A 16,545-nucleotide genomic window follows, 5' to 3' on the forward strand; every position below is an offset into this window, starting at 1 on the left:
GGGGTAGAAGAGCCTTACATACCATTTATCTGGTATCCTTCCCCCTCCTCCGTTGTATTATGTAAACCAGAGGAGATGACCACTCAGTGGGTCAAAAATGCTCGCATATTGGCAGTTTTATGTAGCTCAACCTCATACAAATAGGGACCATGAGACAGAACCCTGACCATATAGGAAGCTTCTGTAGGCCCTACATGAGGCACTGTGACAGGGGAGGCTGTGTGCCCCCACATTCTCCCCAAATTGTTTACCGAAAGGCACGTGGCTGAGTCCTCCAGCTTTTCTCCTGAACCCAGCGCCTTGCTTTTTCCATCGCACATTCATTCAACAAACATATGTCAAGCACCCACCATAAGCCCCAAGCTTCTGCCCTCCCAGTCCCCCTTGTCCGCCGACTCTTGCCCCCACATATCACCCGTTAAGCCTGCTTCCCCCAGAGTGCCAACCCCACCCCCACAATCTTGTCTCTCTGCCCCTTCCCCTGCTTCCGAGGAACATGTCTGGACTCGGGTCCCCTCGGAGGTAAGAGGGGAGGAAGAAGGGGTCTTAGGCCCTGCAGGGTGGGTCAGGAGGGGCGGAAGCAGCTGGAGGTGGGGGGCGCGTCTCTACAGAGACCAGTCATCACATAACTGGGGTTCGGGGTCTCCAGGACTCCAGCCAGATCGAGCTGCTGAAGGAGCTCCTGGACCTGCAGAAGGACATGGTGGTGATGTTGCTGTCGCTGCTAGAAGGTAAACACCCAACAGGTGGGGGCCGGGGTACTGACAAGCAGGGAACGGCCCTCTGAGACCCAGGAGACCCTAACCTTCAACTACATCTGACATCGTGTCAGGGTCAAATGGGCTGGTGAAGGAGTCACAGTAACGAGCTCCGCAAACACATATCAAGCATTTATTATAGGCCAGGCCCTGCCTCTACATACCTTCGTTCATTGACTCCCCAGAGAAATCTTAATAAAGTGGGTGGCCCCGACGCTTTTTAAAGTTTACGTACCTCATATTTATGTATTTCTTTGTTAAATGTGTCAGTTAGCTTTTGCTGCCTAATGAATGTCCTCAAAACTTAGTGACTTGAAACAACCACAATTTATTGCTAATTAATAAGGCAATTTGGGGCGCCTGGATGGCTCAGTCAGTGAAGTGTCCGGCTCTTGATTTTGGCCCAGGTCATGATCTCAGGGTCGTGGGATCGAGCCTGGCGTCGGGCCCCACACGCAGTGGGGAGTCTGCTGGAGATTCTCTCTCTCCCTCTCCCCCCGCAAATAAAGAAATAAATAACTTAAAAAATAAAATCTAAATAAATAAATAAAATGGAAAGGTACAAGGAGAAGCTGGAGCCAGTTTGCTCTAGACAGGGGTGGGATCCCACTTTACCACCATCTCCACTTCTCCCTCTTGTCTCAACTTTGGCCCTACCTTGCTCCTCTCTGGACCTGCTTGGCCTCAGGACTAGTGGAAGGCTTAGGTGTGTGAGCTCTGAGGTCCTGCAGCTCTGGCTTGAAATCATCCTCACCCCCTTGCAGGCTATGTAACCCTGAGCATGTGACTTTCTCTGAGTCCCAGCCTCTTCATCCGTACAAACGGGTGGTAACACCCCTCCCCTGGAAGGGGGAGAGCGCGCCAGTCCAGCACTGGGCATGGCATCTGGGACCTGCTGGTAGCTTCTGGCATTGGTATCTTTATTGGTGACCCCCTCACCCCAGCTGTCAGCGAGGTGCACCAGCCAGGTTCACATATGATGCTGATGCAGGTCAGGAAATGAGCCGTGCCCTCTGGGGGGAGGTGTGGGAGCTGGCCAGGGAAGTGGCCAGGGAAGCATAGTGGATCCTGGTGGCTCCCGAGCTGGAGAAGCAGGCCACCCTGGTGGGGCTCCAGAAAGCAGGCTCCCCTGGGCCACATTGACTGGTCCCCCTGCCCACAGGGAATGTGGTGAACGGCATGATTGCCCGGCAGATGGTGGACATGCTCGTGGAATCCTCATCCAACGTGGAGATGATCCTCAAGTTCTTCGACATGTTCCTGAAACTCAAGGACATTGTGGGCTCAGAGGCCTTCCAGGACTATGTCACCGATCCCCGTGGCCTCATCTCCAAGAAGGACTTCCAGAAGGTGGGTGCTAGAAGGCAGGTGGGTGGGATGCCAAGTGGCAAGAGACCTCTCTGTGAGCCTCAGCTTCTTTACCTGTAAAATGGGGATGACACAGTCTTTGGGGTTGTTTTGAAGGCACAATGCAGGAACACAGATGAGAACCTTTGTTTCTGTTATCATTATTCCTAGACATAGTATTGTCATCATTACCAATAACAGTTATTCAGTTGATAAACATTTGCTGGCTTTCTCCTCTGTGCTGGGCCCTCTGCTGCTACCATGGACACAGCAATGACTGAGACAGACACAGCCCTGCCTTCATGGGGCTTATAGTCTAATGGGGAGGCAGTCCCTAATGACCCTTACAGGTCAAATAATAAGGCTTTTAGGAGGAAGGTACAGGAACCAGCTTTATCCAAGAGTCCCCTCATCTGCCTCTGTCAGTCCTCCCACCCCAGCTCTGTCGTCTCTCCCTACGGAACCCCAGGTATGTCACTCGGCTGCTCTGAGCCTCAGTTTCCTCCTCTGTGAAATGGGACTAGGATAGTTACATTCACTGTCTCACATGACCGCTGTAAGGCAGACAGTGTGTGGGCCATTCCTGGAACTCAGGGGCATTCAAGACATGCTACCTACCATTAGTCCTGCCAGATCACCCTTTTGTTAACTGTTTCTTTTGAAATAACTTCTGACCTGCAGAGAAGCTGCAAGAACAATACATAGAATTTCTGATCACCTTTTCACCCCGATTGCCCAAATGTTCACTTTTTACCACATTTGCTCTCTCACAATTCTCCTTTTCTTCTAAATACTTCAGTGTGTATCTCCTGAGAACAAATTCATTCTCTCACATAACCACAGAACAATTATGCAAATCAAAAAATTAGCATCAGTATGACTCGGCTATCTACCGAGCTTAATTCAGTTTTCACTCAGTGAAGAAATTGTTTTTCCTGCTAAGGACCTGATCCGGGGGTCAGGGGCCACATTTAGACATCCTGTCTCTTTAGCCTCCTTCAATCCCGAACCCTTCCTCGGTCTGTCTTTGTCCTTCATGACCTTGACATTTTTGAAGAATAGAGAGCAGTTTTTTAGTGTTTCTGTCCTTGTCTTTCATGACCTTGACATTTATGAATAGAGACTGGTTTTTTTTTTTAGACTTTATTTATTTATTTATTTGACAGAGACAGAGATAGTGAGAGCAGGAACACAAGCAGTGGGAGTGGGAGAGGGAGAGCAGCCTCCCACCGAGGAGGGAGCCCCATGTGGGACTCGATCCCAGGACCCTGGGATCATGACCTGAGCCGAAGGCAGATGCCTAATGACTGAGCCACCCAGGTGCCCTAGAGACCGGTTTTTTAGAGAATGTTTCAGAATGTGGGTTTGCCTGAGTTTTTCCCGTGACTCGATTCAGGTTGTGCATCTCAAGTAGGAGTATTGTAGGAGTGATGAGTCCTCAGTGCGTCTCATCAGGAGGCATGTGATGTTGGTTCTTCCTATCACTGTTGGCGTTAGCTTGGCTCGCTTGGTTCAGGTGGTGTTACCAGGGTCTCCGCTGCAAAGGTACCATCATTCCCTTAAATATCTCCTGAGGATGTGCTTTGTGACGTTGTAAATATCCTGCTCACCCTCTCCGGTTAGTGTCCGTTGGTGATTCTGCCTGAAATGATGGTTACTATGGTAGCTGACAGACAGTGGTTTTCTTTTTTCTTTTTTATTATTTTTTAAACCTTTTTTTTTTTTTTTTAAGAGAGAGGGAGGGGGCAGGGGCAGAGGGAGAGAGAGAATCCCAAGCAGGCTCCACAGCAACTGCAGAGCCCGACGTGGGGCTCAATCTCACGACCCTGAGATCATGACCTGAGCGGAAATCAAGAGTCCAACCCTTAACCGACTGAGCCACCCACGTTCCCCAACAAATGGTGGTTTCCTAACTTCACCGTACCCTTTACCTTTATTAGGTACCATGTTGCTGTACCCGTCCATCCATTTATTTTTATATATTAGTGTAGACTCGTGCCTTCTTATGTTAATCTAGGAGTTGCAACTGCTACTGCCCACTTAATAAATGTTTAACATTTAAACGTTCAGCATCTGCTGAGTTAAAAATTAAGTGTCCCCTGCCTCCCAGGTGTCTGAGAGCCTCCCTGCATCTCTCCCCCTTCTCAGCCACGCCTCTCAAGGGCTGCCTACCTCCGGCTCACTCCTTTCTCACCTCCCACCCCCTCCCTGATTCAGGGCTTGCTGGCTTTGGTCCCTGTCACTCTCCTGAAACTACCCTGACCAAGATGGTCCGTGACCTCTTCACCCCTGAATCTCTCCTCTGTTATCTTCGTGGCATTGGCCGCTGTTGGCCATTCCCTCCCCTTCACAAAGCCTGCTTCCCAGGGTGTCTGTGCCACACACTCGTGGGATCCCCACCCTCCCTGCCAACCTCTCTCGGCCTCTTCTCTGCTGTTCTTGAGCCCTCCGCCTTCCGGAAGAGCTGAGAGTTACCAGGTTCTCACTCTGTGCCAGGTCCTGTGTGTAAATGGATTAGGTCCCGTAGTCCTTACAGCAACCCTAAGTGGTAAGGACTAGTTTTTATTCTCATTGACAGAAGTGGAAACTGAGGCACAGGGAGGTGAAGTGACATGTTCAGGCTCACACAGCTAGTAAGTGACAAAGCTGGGATTAGAACTCAGGCAGCCTGGCTCCAGAGTACATAGCTTCCAGACTCAACCATTGATCTAGTCCAATAAATAGTGAACATTCCCTGGGTTCCAGGCCCTGGCCAGAAGTCCCAGCCCTACTCTCTGAGCCTGGCAGGTTTAAGGAGAGAATCTCAGTCAGCCAGGGAACCAAAAATCACCATGTAGGAGCTAAAATACACCTCATTCATAACTTTTTTTTTTATGTTATGTTAATCACCATACATTACATCATTAGTTTTTGATGTAGTGTTCCATGATTCATTGTTTGCATATAACACCCAGTGCTCCATGCAGAATGTGCCCTCTTTAATACCCATCACCAGGCTAACCCATCCCCCCACCCCCCTCCCCTCTAGAACCCTCAGTTTGTTTCTCAGAGTCCATAGTCTCTCATGGTTCATCTTCCCCTCCGATTCCCCCCCCTTCATTCTTCCCCTCCTGCTATCTTCTTCTTCTTTTTTTTTTAACATATAATGTATTATTTGTTTCAGAGGTACAGATCTGAGATTCAACAGTCTTACACAATTCACAGCGCTCACCACAGCACATACCCTCCCCAATGTCTATCACCCAACCACCCCATCCCTCCCACCCCCCACCACTCCAGCAACCCTCAGTTTGTTTCCTGAGATTAAGAATTCCTCATATCAGTGAGGTCATATGATACATGTCTTTCTTTGATTGACTTATTTCGCTCAGCATAATACCCTCCAGTTCCATCCACGTCATTGCAAATGGCAAGATTTCATTCCTTTTGATGGCTACATAATATTCCATTGTATGTATATACCACATCTTCTTTATCCATTCATCTGTCAATGGACATCTTGGCTCTTTCCACAGTTTGGCTATTGTGGACATTGCTGCTATAAACATCGGGGTGCACGTACCCCTTTGGATCCCTACATTTGTATCTTTGGGGCAAATACTCAGTAGTGTGCAGTTGCTGGGTGGTACGGTAGCTCTATTTTCAACTTTTTAAGGAACCTCCATACTGTTTTCCAGACTGGCTGCACCAGCTTCATTCATAACTTTTAAATGATTCTTCTCAGAAAAGGAAAACCATCAACAAAATGAAAAGGCGGTTTATGGAATGGGAGAAAATATTTGCAAACCACAGATATGATAAGGGGCTAATATCCAGAACATGCAAGGAACTTACACAACTCAACAGCAGCAACAACAACAACAAAACCCCCAAATAACCTAATTTTTAAATGGACAGAGGACCTGAATAGATATTTTTCAGAAGACATACAAATGGCCAACAGGTACATGACGAGGTGCTTGAGGGGCGCCTGGGTGGCTCCGTCGGTTAGACGTCTGACTCTTGATCTCCACTCAGGTCTTGATCTCAGGGTCGTGAGTTCGAGCCCCACGTTGAGCTCTGCACTAGGCGTGGAGCCTCCTTAAAAAATAAATAAATAAAAGGAAACAAAACCATTGTCTCGAAGAGATATCCCGTGCTCCCATGTTCATTAGAGCATTATTCACAGTAGGCGAGGTGTGGAACTAACCTATGAATGTGATATATAATGGACTATTATTCTGCCTTTAAAAAGAAGGAAATCTTGTCATTTGCAACAACATGGATGAACCGGGAGGGCATTATGCTAAGTGAAAAAAGCCAGAAACAGAAAGTCAAATAGTTCATGGCATCACTTACATGTGGAATCTTCAAAAAACAAGAAGAACTGGTAGAAACAGAGAATAGAAAAGTGAGTGGTGTGAAGGGCTCGGAGGTGGAGGAAATAGGGAGAGGTTGGTAAATGGGTACGAACATTGAGTTATAAGATGAATTTAAAAAATGAAATCGGTACAGATCCCTGCTGACTGTTCAGGGCTTCACGCATAACAAGGTTTGATGTCATATACACAACATTTTATTGCTCAGTATCTCTGTGTCACAAAGTTACAATCTGTAACTTGAAAAGTGCGTTGGTTTTGTTTCAGAATAAAGAATACATTCACATGATTTAAACAGCAAAAATGTAACAGGGTATGAAGTGGGAAGTCTCACTCCCACTGCTTTCTCAGCCTACTTCCCCCCTCCCCCGACCTCCCCACTGCTGTGAGTAACATTAGTTTCCTTTGTATCCTTGCATCGTTGTTTTTTTTTTCCCCCCCAGAATTTGTTATTTTCTTCCTTTCTTGCATAACAGGCAGTGAACTACATACACTGGTCTATATCACTTAATAATATATTCTGGAGATCAGAGAGTGCCCTCATTATTTCTCTACAGGTGCCCAGTATTTCATCTTACGTATATATTATGGTTTCTTTGATTATTCTTTGTTGACAGACACTTGCTTCGCTCCTAGTCTTTTGCTTTTACAACTCATGGACAGTTGTGCAAGTTGTGCACTGTACAAAGGTACAGTTGATAGCACAGATATTGTAAATTTGTACTGCAAATTTCCAGCAGGTGGGGAAAGGAAGACCCCATTTGGACCACTAGCAATGCTGGCTACAGTGAATCCCCTTGTACATAATGTCATTCTTTATGTGCAGTTATATCTAAGAATATACTTCCAAAAGCAGGATTTCTGGGTTAAAGAGTAAATGCATTTGTCATTTGGACAAATTTTGCCCTCTGTTTTTCCCTCTCATTAGCAACATGTGAGAGTGCCTGTTCCCCACAGCCTCGCCACCAGACCACACTGTCAAATATTTGGACTTTTGCCAATCTGATAGGTGAAAAACAATATTGCTGTGCAGTTTAAGTTCACATTCCTCCTGTTATGGGTGCAGTGAAGCATATTTTTCTGTTATTTCTTTTGTATTACCTGTTCAGTGAACTGACCATGTCCTTGGCTTATTTTTCTATTGGGATATTGGTATTTTTCTTCTTGATTTTTAAGAGCTCTTCATGTATTAGGCTGATTATAACTTTGTTAGTTATAGGAGTTGCACCTGTTTTTCCTAGTTCATCATTTATCTTTTGACTTTGCTTATGGTGTTATTATATATTTCTTGGCTATGAAGAATACTTTGATTTTCATGTAGAAAATCACTTCAAATATCTTATTTTTAATGAAATAGGTAATACAAGAATACATTCTTCTTGTAAAGAAACTCAGAACTTACCACTATGGTTGAGATCACTTTTGGCCCCCACCCCCAATCCTGTTCTCATCCCACCTCTCCAAAGACTTCCCCTGACAGCCACTTTGTATCTCTCCAGATGTTTATTTCTGAATTTCTGTTCATACATACTGCATTTTAAAAGTATAGCATTGTTGTCTGGTTTCCCAAGTTCTTTGTTGTTGACAGAGTTCACACTTTGCAAGGCATGTCTTCATTGATAAGTAAGTACTTTGCAGATTCCACCCAACATCTACTACAGTTTAGAAAGCCCTCTCTGGTGGCTGAAGACACATTTCAGGCTATTAACTTATTCTTGGTCAGTACTGTTTTGAGGTTTCCCTTTTTTTTTTTTTTTTTTTTAGTCTGCAAATATTTTTGGGTGTATCTCATAAGTTCATCCATTTAAAATGTATAATTCAATGGGCTTTTTTTTTGCATATTCACAGAATTGTGCAACCATAACTACAATCTAATTTTAGAACATTTTAATCACCCCAAAAAAGAAACCCTGTACCCTTTAGCAGTCACTTCCCATTTCCCCCACCCAGGCCCCTGGCAACTGCTAATCTACTTTCTGTCTCTATAGATTTGCCTATTCTGGACACTTCATATAAATGGAATTGTATAATAGATGGTCTTAAAAGACTTTTCTTTTGGGGCACCTGGGTGGCTCAGTCGGTTGGGCTTCTGCCTTCAGCTCAGGTCATGATCTCAGAGTCCTGGAATCGAGTCCCGCGTTGGGGTCCCTGCTCAGTGGGGAGTCTGCTTCTCCCTCTGCCCCTCCCCCTGCTTATGTTCTCTCTCTCTCTCAAATAAATGGATAAAATTTTTTAAAAATGACTTTTCTTTTATAAGGAAAATTACTTTTCCTTTTATAATAACAAACCATAATGTCATTATCATTCCTAACCAAAAAGGGAATAAAAAACAAAAAATATCCACAGTTCATTAAGTCATCAAATATCTACTCAATGTTCACATTTCCAAATCTCATAAATATCACATATACTTTAAGAAATGTTTTCTGGGGGCACCTGGGTGGTTCAGCCGATTAAGCAGCTGACTCTTGATTTCGGCTCAGATCATGATCTCAGGGTCTGGGGATGGAGCCCTGCTTTGGGCTCTGTGCTCAGCATGGAGTCTGCTTGTCCCTCTCCCTCTGCTCCCCCCCCCATAAATAAATAAAATCTTTAACGAATTTTATTTATTTTTAAAGATTTATTTATTTAGTTATTTGTCAGAGAGAGAGAGCACAAGCAAGGGGAACAGCAGGCAGAGGGAGAAGCAGGCTTCCTGCTGAGCAGGGAGCCCCACGTGGGGCTCGATCCCAGGACCCTGGGATTATGACCTGAGCCGAAGGCAGACGCTTAATGACGAGCCACCCAGGCGCCCGGCAACTGGTTATTTCTTTAAACCGCCTTGTATCTACTGCTTCCCCTCCAGCACTTTTCCTTTTCCTTGTAGTTGATCCACTGGAGACCCAGGTGTTTGGCCCTAAAGAGGAGCTCTCTCTGATCGAAATACAATGTGAGCAGGGCGCCTGGCTGGCTCAGTCGGTAGAACATGCAGCTCTTAATCTCGGGGTCGTGAGTTTGAGCCCCTGTTGGGGGTAGAGTTTACTTTTTTAAAAAATTAAAAATACACTGTGAGCAACATGCATAATTTAAATGTTTCTAGTACCCCTGCTTTTAAAGAGCAAAAAGACTCATGTGAGGTCATTTTCTTTTTTTTTTTTTTTGAAGATTTTATTTATTTATTTGAGAGAGAGAGTGAGCACGAGAGGGGGGAGCGGGAGAGGGAGAAGCAGACTCCCCACTGAGCAGGGAGCCCGATGCGGGACTCGATCCCGGGACTCCAGGATCATGACCTGAGCTGAAGGCAGTCGCCCAACCAACTGAGCCACCCAGGCGCCCTGTGAGGTCATTTTCAACAATATATTTTATTTAACCTCATATAGCCAAAATACCATTTCAATATGTAATCAATATAAAAAACTATTCCACATCTTACATTCTTTTTTTCATGCTAAGTCTCTGACATCCAGCATGAAATTTCAATTTGCACCTGCTGTGATTCAAGGGCTCAGCAGCTTCAAGTGGCCCTTGGCTCTCATTGGAAACTGCGTGTCCCATTTGTAGAGTTTTCCACAGTTTCCACTGGGCTGAGGCAACCTCATAATGTCATGTAGTGTGTTCCTCCTTCCCCTGTGTTTCCTGTAAACTGAGACTTAGGTCAGAAGCCCATCAGACGCAGGTTTGGATCTGTTTGTTTTGTTGGCACATCCTCTGTGGGGCTGCCTACATTCATCAGGAGGCAAATCCTTTCCTGTTCTCTCTCCTCTGGTGAGGTCAGCAGCTCCTGATGTTTGACACCCAGGCACATTAGCGCGCTAGAGATTGCAAAATGATGATATTTCCATTTTTGTTAATATTCTCATTTCTGAGGGACCATTTATCAAGCATCATATGGTTTCCTAAACACAAAGCTTCATAGGATTCCCAGACTCTTTAAAAATATGTATTTCACAACATTTTTGGTTTCTTTATGGTTTAAAAGGCAAGGTCAGGATTTTTAAAAGGACTTTCTAATTTTCAAAAATTGTAATGAAGGGACAAAGTCTTCTCTGCTTTCAAGATGCTTAATTCACTTGACAGATGTGTCCCGAGCATCTACTCTGTGTGGCAGCACGCAGAACAGAGACCCCACCCTCAGAGCAGAGAGCCCAGTGGGAAGGGGCAGATGAAAATAACTAAAAAGGGGTACCTGGGGGGTTCAGTCAGTTAAGCATCTGACTCTCTTGATTTCGGCTCAGGTCATGATCTCGGGGTTGTGAGGTTGAGCCCCGCAGCGCTGGGCATGGAGCCTGCTTAAGAGTCTCTCTCTGCCCCTCCCCCTCCCTCTCTTAAAAAAAAAAAGAAGAAAAGAAAAGAACTAAACAAAATAATTTCAGGTTATAATCTGTAGTCTGAAAGAAGCGAGCGGGGTGGTGTGTGAGACAGCATGGGTGGAATAAGCCCTGTCAACTGGGTGGCTGGGGGAGGCCTTTCCAGAAAAGAGCATCGAAGCTGAGAGCTGAAGCATACCATGTGGAGGTGGGGAGGTTGTGGCATTCCAGATAAAGGGGACAGCAAGTCTCAGTGCTGAAAGGTGGGAACCAGAGGGGTGGCAAGGGGGCCAGCATGACTGGAGAGGGCTGTTGATGGGGAAAATGGAAGAGGTAAAGTGCAAGAGGGGAGGGAGGCAGCAGACGTGCAGGGCCTGCTTGGGTGCAGGGAAGACTTGAATTTTTAATCTGAATGAGATGGAACCAAGGGACGATTCTGAGCAGGGAGAGGTGTGTCCTTAGATGTTTATAGGGTCCCCTGGCTGTGTTGGGGGGAGCAGACTGGGGATAGAGGGGGAGCAGGGAGAACAGGGAAGAGGTTGCTGTGCGAGTCCAGCGGGAGACAATGTGGGATAAAAACCAGGGTGGGGCCATTGAGGGGGCAGATGTGCGTGGGTTCTAGATCTGTGAAAGCAGAGCTGACAGATTTGCTGATGAATCAGCTGTGGGTGGTAAGATAGAAAAGAGGAATCAAGGATGACTCAAAGGTTTTAGCTTAAGCAGCTGGGTGGGGAGTGATGCTATTCCTGAGATGGGTAAGACAGTGAGGAGAGGTTTTGAAATCAAAAGTTCAGTTTGGACCATTTCCAGTTTAGGGTAGAGAGCCATAAAAAGATGTCAGATGGGGGCTTCAGCTGTTAAGTGTCTGGATTCTGGGGAGAAGTTAAGGCTGAGATGTAAGTTGGGCGATCCTTGGCGTGGGACAGTGTTCAGAGCCTTGGGCCTCAATGATATCTCCATGGAGGGTGTGTATCCCAAGAAAGGGGGGCAGATTCCAGGCCTGGTGCCCCCAACCTTTAGAAGTCTGGAATAAAGGAGGACTCCAGCGTAGCAGTCAGAGAAAGAGGTATTTCAAAAGAAGGAGAGTGGGCAAATGGATGATGACAAAGAGAGAGCTGCCGATCACAAAAGCAGAGTCCAAGACTGAATGGAGGGCATGGAGTCCCAGGCCTCCCCATAGAGAGTGGGTCTTTTATGAGGGACAGTGACACACTGCATCATAAGTGGAGGAGGCAGGTCGGTGCAGCAAGGGTAGATGGTGAGGAGTTCCTGTGTGATTATGTCTCCCCACTCTGTGGTTTCTAGAGCCCTTCATGATTTGCAAAGCATGTTACTCATTTAGAAAGCATTTTGCAAAGTTCTTGGCTACAAAGCACTTTTTAGAGCCAGAAGATTTCGCTTCTGTTCATATCCCAGAGCAGCATTTCTCAGACTGCATGCTGCAATTCATCTGTGGGTCATGAAATTAATTTAGTGAAGTCATGACCAGCATCTTTAAAAATAAAATGGAATCGAACATTGCAGAGAGTGTTGCATAGCGAAAGTCAGAATTGTATCATGAACCCCTTTCTCTGGAGTCACCCTACAAAACGCATTCTGACTGTGAGTGCAGTCAAAACATTTGAAAAACTGCTCTAGAGAACTTCTTGCAAAAAGTGCACAGGAGATCAGCACCAGACTGTTCAATGAAAGTGTTGTCTGTAAAGTAAAAAACTGCAAACAACCTAAATGTCCATTATCAGGAGGATATATGATGTTGCATTTATTAAAAATACTACACAGCAGTAAAAATGAATTCGTTTGATCCATATATCAACATGGATAGATCTTGAAAACATAGTTGAGTAGAAAAAGCAAGTTTCAAATTATATGATTATAATAGCAATTCTTTAAATAAAAAAAATGTGCAGGATACTATGTATTTTCATGAGAAAATGCCAGGATATAGGTAGTAGAAGTATTGAGACATGTTTAGAAGGATAGATCATCTCCAGGACAGTGGTTACTTTGGGAGAAGTTGGGGGTGGCATGAGGGTGGTGTGGGACAAGAATGCACAGAAGGTTCCAATCATACCTGTAATGTTTTAGTTCTTAAATATATAGTATTTGAAAAATATGTCCGAATGAGCATTTAATCCGGGGGTGATGGGCATAAGACTGTTTGTTTCCAGTTGAAATTCAGAGCCCTCCACTGGGTCAAGTGTCAATGATGTACTTGCTGGAAAGGGGTGGGGGCAGCCCAAACAGGCCTTGGGGGAGCTTTGGGGTAGGAGGAGACATGTATCAGTCAGGGGCCCTAGCGTGGAGGGGCTGTCCTGGAGGAGAGGGTAGTTACCTAACTTGGAGATAGAAGAACTGTGTGGGCAGGGCTGTAGGACGGACTTTTGAGGGAGAGACATGACCAGCTCAGGGAGGAAGTCAGGGAGAGCCATGCCTCGGCTCCATTCTCTTCCAGTTCCCTGACTCCAACTAGACAGACCCTGCCTGCAGCCACAGGGACCCAGAGAGCCTCTGGGACAGACCATAGGAGCCATCAGGCAGGGAGGGTAGACCGCAGGTGTGCAGAGCACATGGACAGCCTGGGGCGGCATTTCTTTACCATTCTACACAAGTGCTGAGTTTCATCAATGCCATCGTAACCATCTCTGGAAAAGGGAGGTATCTTACAGCGGCTGGTGGCTCGGCTTTGTGGAAATGCAGCATTCTGGTATTTTGATAGCTGGTACGGCCCTGTCTGGGCCAACCTGCCGGGGTTTCAGCCTTGGGTGCTGGTTTTGATTCTGGAATTTTCTGTCTTTACGAAAAGTCCATAACTGTTTTTAAGAAGAGCACCACGGCTCCCCGGGCCAGCTCACCCCTGCCCACCCCCAGGCTATGACCTCTCTGACCTCTGCCGCTCACCCCTGCCCACCCCCAGGCTATGACCTCTCTGACCTCTGCCGCTCACCCCTGCCCGCCCCCAGGCTATGGACAGCCAGAAGCAGTTCACGGGCCCCGAAATCCAGTTCCTGCTTTCCTGCTCCGAAGCGGACGAGAACGAGATGATCAACTGTGAGGAGTTCGCCAACCGCTTCCAGGAGCCAGCCCGCGACATCGGCTTCAATGTGGCCGTGCTGCTGACCAACCTGTCGGAGCACGTGCCCCACGACCCGCGCCTGCGCAACTTCCTCGAGCTGGCGGAGAGCATCCTCGACTACTTCCGGCCCTACCTAGGCCGCATCGAGATCATGGGCGCGTCGCGCCGCATCGAGCGCATCTACTTCGAGATCTCGGAGACCAACCGCACCCAGTGGGAGATGCCCCAGGTTGGCCGGCCTGCGCCCGTGCATGCTCGCCTCCCCCGGCCCCGGCGCATGCTCCTTGCACGCTTGGACCCCACGGGGGCAGGTACCCGCTTTGTACGGCCGCTCTGCAGGCCCTGGGGGGCTCTTGCTCTGCCCACGCAAGCCCGTGCCCACCTTTTTGTACCCATGCTATGGGCCCTGCGGTGCCCTCGCACGTCCCCGGGTCTCCCCTGCCCTCCTCCTGCAGATTTAGCCCGGGGATGGATGGACACCCCGCGCACATACAGCGGCGTGTGCTGTCCCCACTGGCTGCTTGAACACCATGCCTGCCACTTGCACCCTCACGCTGGGAGCTCTAGCGTATCCTTGTAGTTCTCTTCACGCCCATGCCGTCGCGTAATGGAACACGTTGGTTATACGTGGTTATACACCCCTTGCTCATCTTCCCAGTAGCCCCTGGTGTGCCCTCTCTGGGCCCTGGCCTACTCATGCCGTCTCTTTCGCACACTCACCTTGGAGGCTCTGGGGTGCCTAGTTATGCTGGCCTGCCCCTAACCGGTCACCACACGTGCCCCCAGTTGCTCTCTGAGGTCCCAGCACACGATGTCCACTTCTTCGGGGTCCACGTGTGGGTGCACACCTCTTGTACACTCACCCCGAGGATACAGTCCCGGCCCACTGTATGGTTGTCCACCCCTCACTTATTCACCCCCTGCATGCCCTGTCTGGCATGCCCATGATCACCCGTGCACACTTGGATCACCCCCCAACGCACCCCCAAGAGCCCCCGAGTGTTCTTGGTACCAGGCCTATCCTCGGCCTGATGTGGCCTGTCTCAGCTTCTCATATGCCCTTACACACTCACTTGCCCCAAGGGTACACTCATGTGGCTCTGGCACGCCCCCAGCCCACCTCACACTTAGCTAGCATGGAGCTCCCATTCCCTATTCTCTTGCACTTCCCTTACACTTATACTTCCCATTTGTTCCTTACCTGCATTCCTCCCACATGGTCTTACTCACCCTTTCCCATCTCACACTTGTAGCCCATGAGGCTTGCACTCCCATCACCCCCTCGACAACTGGACCCCCATGTCTCCTCAGTGACACCTGGCTCAAGCACACCTGGGCTCATGTCCCACACTGAACCCTGTCCTCATATTCTGGGCCTTACTGCACTGACTCCCAGGTCCCCCTTGCACACTCATGCCTGCCTCACGTGCACTGATGCTATGAATTGTAGGCCCCTCCAGCACTAACACTCCCCTCCGGTTTGGGCCCCAGGCCCTCGCATGGCTGCCCTATGTGCCCATGGCCACCGTGGACACTTGAGCCCCACACGGTGGCATCCTTCCCACATCCTCCTATACCGCCACCCGATTCCTCCCTTAGTCCCTGGTGCCCACTCACAAGGCTCTTGCACGTCGGCCCCCTCCCATACTCCACAGGACCCCTCAAGATTTTGCACATTGACCTGTGTCCTTTGGGGCCTGATCGCATACTCTCCACCATCATCAATCTGGCATAAAAGTGGTTGCACCATCCTTGCACGCAGGATGTCTGCCACTTCCCTTCACCTGCAGGAAGCCCCAGCTCACCGCTGGCCCTTCACACCCTTGTACAAGCTGTGGGAGCTCCAGCCCCCCAACCCCCGCCTCTGACGTGCTCCCCACATGCACACTCTTTCTCTTAATTCCTCCGAACCCCCAGTTCTGCCTGCTCACCCCCTCCCATTCCCACTTTCTCCTTCTGCCCGAGGCCATGTATGCAACGTGGACCTCCAGCACTCCGCAGCCATATGATAACAGCGAGCACTATGTGGCATTTATTAGGCACCGGGCACTGTTCTGATCTCTCAGCATCTCTCAACTCACTGAATCCTCACACCAATAACTGAGGTCCTATTATTATCCCCCAGTTCAGAGGGGGGAAACCGAGGCCCAGAGAGGTACGTCTAAATCACCCAGCTACTCAGTGGCAGAATCGGGGTGGGAACCCAGACCGGCTGCCCGGCTGCGGAACCTTTGCCCTCCACCACTACGCTCCATCTCTCAAAGGAGCGAATGGCCTCGATTCCGGAGTCCGCTTGCGGGGACTCCAGTCCTCCAGCTGCCACCTCTCGGCGGCGGCACCCTGAGGACGTGACTTGCTGGGCCCTCCGTGTCCCCAGCTGCGAAACGGGGAGCCGAGCCCCTCGTCTAGGATCGCTGGGGAGCATTCAGCGAGATGCCCGCCGTCACGCGCGCGGGGCGGGGGCTCGGCGGCCCGCGCGCTCACCCCGTGGCGCCCCCGCCCCGCGCGCAGGTCAAGGAGTCCAAGCGCCAGTTCATCTTCGACGTGGTGAACGAGGGCGGCGAGTCCGAGAAGATGGAGCTCTTCGTGAGCTTCTGCGAGGACACCATCTTCGAGATGCAGATCGCCGCGCAGATCTCCGAGCCCGAGGGCGAGCCGGAGGAGGACGAGGACGACGGCGCGGCCGAGGCGGGCGCCGAGGGCGCGGAGGAGGGCGCGGC

The 16,545-nt window shown here is 48.8% G+C and overlaps 1 protein-coding gene across 1 annotated transcript in view; it reads left to right on the top strand.

The window, feature by feature from the left end:
- Nucleotides 1-16,545, top strand: part of RYR1 (ryanodine receptor 1) — a 108,300-nt gene that overhangs the window by 77,793 nt on the left and 13,962 nt on the right. The window contains exons 88-91 of the mRNA XM_032390159.1: nucleotides 650-731; nucleotides 1,921-2,108; nucleotides 13,713-14,054; nucleotides 16,337-16,543. Coding sequence (XP_032246050.1) covers nucleotides 650-731; nucleotides 1,921-2,108; nucleotides 13,713-14,054; nucleotides 16,337-16,543 — 819 coding nt within the window. The remainder of the gene's footprint in view (nucleotides 1-649; nucleotides 732-1,920; nucleotides 2,109-13,712; nucleotides 14,055-16,336; nucleotides 16,544-16,545) is intronic.

This window comes from Phoca vitulina, unplaced genomic scaffold, assembly GCF_004348235.1.
Source record: "Phoca vitulina isolate PV1807 unplaced genomic scaffold, GSC_HSeal_1.0 scaffold58, whole genome shotgun sequence".
NCBI lineage: Eukaryota > Metazoa > Chordata > Mammalia > Carnivora > Phocidae > Phoca > Phoca vitulina.